The sequence below is a fragment of the Cebus imitator genome, unplaced genomic scaffold (genome assembly GCF_001604975.1).
Source record: "Cebus imitator isolate Cc_AM_T3 unplaced genomic scaffold, Cebus_imitator-1.0 Scaffold705, whole genome shotgun sequence".
Classification (NCBI taxonomy): Eukaryota; Metazoa; Chordata; class Mammalia; order Primates; family Cebidae; genus Cebus; species Cebus imitator.
Genome location: NW_016108020.1, coordinates 86,286 through 91,604, shown reverse-complemented (window position 1 = coordinate 91,604; position 5,319 = coordinate 86,286). Strand labels below are relative to the sequence as shown.

At 37.3% G+C, this 5,319-nt stretch overlaps 1 protein-coding gene across 2 annotated transcripts in view; it reads right to left on the bottom strand.

Moving 5' to 3' along the window:
• Window positions 1-5,319, bottom strand: part of ATP7A (ATPase copper transporting alpha) — an 81,965-nt gene that overhangs the window by 10,661 nt on the left and 65,985 nt on the right. For both annotated transcript variants that reach the window (XM_017518819.2, XM_017518820.2), the window contains exons 16-17: window positions 4,057-4,251; window positions 1,476-1,658 (exon numbers count right to left, since the gene is read on the bottom strand). In XM_017518819.2, coding sequence (XP_017374308.1) covers window positions 1,476-1,658; window positions 4,057-4,251 — 378 coding nt within the window. The remainder of the gene's footprint in view (window positions 1-1,475; window positions 1,659-4,056; window positions 4,252-5,319) is intronic.

The following is a 5,319-nucleotide window of genomic DNA, read 5'->3' as shown; positions in this document are numbered from 1 at the left end:
CACGGAAAGTTTATCAGTATTGTCTGTTCTTTCCAGTAGATAATTACAAATTAATTTTTAAATTCTATAGTCAAGTCAGGTTTTCCATTCAGTACAGGGCAAAGGGTAACAAAGAATAGGGCTTTTAGTTGCCAGAGGCTCTCCATCTGCTTTCTAGTCTATGTCTTTAGTAAGCCAAAAAGTTCTGGGGCCCTCATTGTTTCCTGGTTCTTTATAGCTTCATCGTCTCTGCTGTTTTGATTTGGGTGTAAGGAAGCCAGGTCAGTAATAGGTAATAGGTAAAAGGGAAAGACCAAATAAATAAATGGCAACACCAATGGTAGAAACTGCCACATTTTAAGTGTAAAATTAATGTGAGATAACTCAGAAAGAATTCATGCAAATGAATAAGAAATAGACAAACAACTCTGTGGAAAAATAGGCCATGGATACAAACAGGTTAGAGGAAAAGAAATTCAAATGGCCAATAAATATATAAAAAGATGTTCAACCTTATTCATAATTAAGAAAATGCAAAGCAAACCATCAAGTAAATATTTTTTTCACCTATTACATTGAGAAAATAAAGTGTTGGTAAGAATGTGGGGAAATAAGCACTCATAACTTTTGGTGCAGGTATAAACTGGTATAACCATGGGCATTGGTAATATTCATCATATGGGTATTGGTAGCATTCATCAAAATTTAACTGCATGCATCCTTTGATTTAGCAATTGCCTTGATAGGCATTTAATGTAGAGTCAGACTTGCATAAACTGATAAGGATGTTGAGTGTATACTGTAAAAACCAAAAAAAAAAAAAAAAAAAAAAAAAAAAAAAAAAAAAAATAGTCATTAAAAATAATGAGGCAGATCAGCATTTCCTGATACGAAAATTCACTTACTAAAATAAAAAAGGAAGGTAACAAAGATTGATCATTGTGTGATCTTTCTGTATAAAGTTTAAAATATGATAAATACATCTATGTGGCTATATTTATTAAAAATGGTTAACAGATGTACACCTTGGTGACTATACTAAAATTATTGAATTGTATACTTTAAATAGGTAAACTTTATAGTATATGAATTATATCTCAATAAAGCTGTCATTTTCAAAGACTGTTACTAGGTTAACAGTTGTTAAACTTTGGAGAGAGGAATTATGGAAGGGGACAGGGAATGAGGTTTACACTTTTCATTATGTAATTCTCTGAACTATCTGAATTGTCATACCACAAATATGTATTACTTCTATTTTAATTTTTTATGTCAACAGGAGTTATCTGTGTGATAGGAATATAGTTAATTTGTTTTCATCTGCATATTTGTCTGTATGAAGAAATGAGATATATACAATTAAATGAGAAAATACAAGTCCTTTTAGCCTCACACCAACTACATATGTAAATCACAGTCAAACACCAGTCTGGATTTGATCTGGGGAATTCCCATGGGAGATGACTACATTAATAAACAAGAGGAAAAAAATGTACCTGTTTGCAGTATTTGGTTATCGCTGCTCCTAGAGGGTGTTCACTGTTACTTTCAGCAGTTCCCACAATGGCCAAGATTTTATGCTGTGATATCCTGTTACTTTCTGTTAGAACCTTTACTTGATTCACTACCGGGGTTCCATGAGTAATGGTTCCAGTCTTATCAAATACCACTACCTTTACCTGTAAGAAAATTAAGATACAATGATTTGATAATCCTCCACATCACCTTTACAGAAAGAAGAAAAAGGTCTGTTTTCACAGATGACTATTTAGTTTCTTAGTAAACTGACCTTTGACTTAAAAAACTGATGGTCTTTGGGAAAATAAAAGAAGAAATATCTTAGTTATACTTAATAGCTCTCCTCTGCCAATGTTGAACTGTTTATTCATGCTAAATGACTATGAATATATGTTAAACAACTAGAGTTAATTTTTAAGGGCTGACTGTTAATAGGTAATTAAGAGATGCCTCTAGTGCCTCAAGGGAAAAAAAGAAAGGCTTCCAATACTAATGAATTATAGATCTGATAGGGAAATCTAAGCAGTAGGGAAATGATTGTAAGAATAAAGGTAAGTAATTAAGTTGAAATGAGCACCAGATAAGACCTTTTGGTCACTTAGGCTTTATTGGTTAGGTCTAGGTTAAAATCTGAGGCTGAGAAGACAGCTCAGTGAACCAATGTGGGAAAACTCAGCCCAGATAGAAAAAAGGAAGAGTCTAGAATTAGAGAACACAGTCACCTTATAGTAAACTCAAAATAGAAACTCTGAAAAATTAGTAGCCTAAAGAACCAAGATGAAAGCAATGACAACCAAATACAAAGTATGATTCTGGCCACATGCAGTAGCTCATACCTGTAATCTCAGCACTTTAGGAGGCCAAGGCGGGCAGATCACTTGAGGCCAGGAGTTTGAGACCAGCCTGGCCAACATGGTGAAATCTCATCTCTACTAAAAATACATAAATTAGCTGAGTGTGGTGTTGCAGACCTGTAATCCCAGCTACTTGGGAGGCTGAGGTGTGAGAATCACTTGAACCTGGGAGGTGAAGGTTTCAGTGAGCCAAGATCATACCACTGCACTCCAGCCTGGGTGACAGAGTGAGACTCTGTCTCAAAAATAAACAAAACTGCTGGGCATGGTAGCTCACGTCTATAATCCCAGCACTTTTGGAGGCTGAGGTGGGCGGATCACTTGAGGTCGGCAGATCAAGACTAACCTGGCCAACATGGTGAAACCCCGTGTCTACTAAAAATACAAAAAATTAGCTGGGCGTGGTGGTGCATGCCTGTAATCCCAGCTGCTAGGGAGGCTGAGGCAGGCGAATAAAAAAATATACATATCAAAAAGAAAAATAAACAAACCAACAAAGTATGATTCTGGACAAGACAAAAAAAAAACAGATATAAAGCACATTATTAGGACAACTGAGGAAACTGGAACATGGGCTACAGATAACAGCATTATATCAATATTAATTTATTGATTTTGATAGATATACTATGGTTACATAAGAGAATGTCCTTATTCTTAGGAAAAGAGCCCTAAGAACTGCGGTAAAGGGCATATAGGAGTTCTTCATACTAGTCTTGCAACTTTCTTTTCCTTTTTTTGAGACAAAGTCTTGGTCTGTCACCCAGGCTGGAGTGCAGTGGCGCAATCTTGGCTAACTGCAACCTCCGCCTCCCAGGTTCAAGTGATTCTCCTCCTGAGTAGCTGGAATTACAAGCACACCACCACGCCCAGCTAATTTTTATATTTTTAGTAGGGACGGGGTTTCACCACTTTGATCAGCCTAGTCTCGAACTCCTGACCTCATGATCTGCCCGCCTCAGCCTCCCAAAGTGCTAGAATTACAGGTGTGAGCCACCATGCCTGGCTAGTCTTGCAACTTTTAAGTTTGAAATTGTATCAAAATTTAAAATGTCTATAAAACTACTAGTCTGTATTCTTTGGCTAGGCTCCAGATTTGTTCTAAACTATGTTTTATGTTTACTACAAACCTCTGTATATAGCTTACATCCTCACAATAAGAATATACTAGTAGAAACATGGTTTTAGCTCGAGTTAAGTAGCCTTGAGTCTATTATGGAAATCCTAATATGAGATCAGAGATAGAATTATATTCCTAAAGTCATAGCTGCAAACCGTTGGCTGGTGGCAGCAAAGGCAAAGAAACTGCACTGTAATTGAAGGTCCCAGTGAAGAAAACAAACATCAAGTCACACACAAATAGATTACAAGGCTGCTAACGTTTGGCAAATTTTCCTGGGCAAATACCTGTTCTGTCTTTCTGCCATAAATACTAGTCTGGTCTGAGCTAGGATAGGAGTCTAGGTTTTCCACATTAGGGTGTGCTCTAATAGAATAGGCCTAGAGTAGTTTTAGGGATCTTAGGTAACTAAGGCCAATCTGGAGCAGAACCAAAATAACACATTTCCTACCTCAAATTCCTAGATAGTCCTAGAAGCAGCTCAGCACATGGACCACGCAGAAATTATTTAGGAGTATGTGTTTCTCAACAGGGATAGTATTGATAGTTTGGTGGGACAAGTTCTAGTTTTGGGAACTGACTTACCTTATGAGCCATCTCCAATGGCTCTCCGCCTTTTATTAGTATGCCATTTTGAGCACCTACTCCTGTACCCACCATCACAGCAGTTGGAGTGGCCAGTCCCAGTGAACAGGGACATGCAATACACAGAACTGTGATAGAGGCTTGGAAAGCAAATCGTAGTATCGTTTCTGTTCGGGAGATACTTCTATTGTAGCCCTTTAGAAGAAAGGCATAAATTTTGGTTATTGACTTAGAGCTGTACAAAACCAAAGAAACAAAACTTAACACTATTTAAATAAAACCACAATTTCAAAAGTGACATATCATACCTAGCTACCTACATATATTTTTTAGTTACAGGTAAGAAAACACTTTCTTTTATAAATATAAGAAACTGAGACATACTGAGATTCTAGAATTACAAACTATGGACCGAATATAAGGGCTCCATATTGAAAATAAATGTTTTTATTAGAAATCTTCAGAAATAGCTGTAAATGTGAGACATAATTTTCAAAAATTTGATCCTGAATAAACAGAATTCTTAATCTCTGTATAGTAAAACCATAAATCTGCCTTTTATGCCATTCTTGAAAGATAATGAAAAAGAATTACGTGACATGCAAAGGGACCTTAGTCATATTTCAACAAAATCCTTTTGGATGCAACAATGCCAACCAAGTGTATCTGCTAATTAAGCTCTTCATGACGTTCAGTGTTTGCTCATGTGGGAAAAATATAATTGGTAGTTTTAGAAGAAATCTAAGACATCCTGAACTCATGAGGAAAATTCCTGAAGGAAACACATTCCAAACTACTTGCTGGATGGTGCAATGGCTCACATCTGTAATCCCAGTGCTTCGGGAGGCTAAGGCAGGAGGATTGTTTGAAGCCAGGAGTTTGAGACCAGCCTGGGCAACATAGTAAGACCTCATCTCTACAAAAATTTTTTTTAAAAATTAGCCAGGCATGGCCAGGCACAGTGGCTCACACCTGTAATGCCAGCATTTTGGGAGGCCAAGGCAGGTAGGTCACCTGGGATAAGGAGTCCGAGACCCACCTGGCCAACATATTAGAGACAGGATCTCTACTAAAAATACAAAAATTAGCTGGACGTGGTGGCACATGCCTGTAATCCCAGCTACTTGGGAGGCTGAGGCAAGAGAATTGCTTGAACCTGGAAGGCAGAGATTGCAGTGAGCCGAGATCCACTATTGTATTCTAGCCTAAGAGATAAGAGGGAAACTCTGTCTCAAAAAAAAAAAAAAAATTAGCCAGGCATGG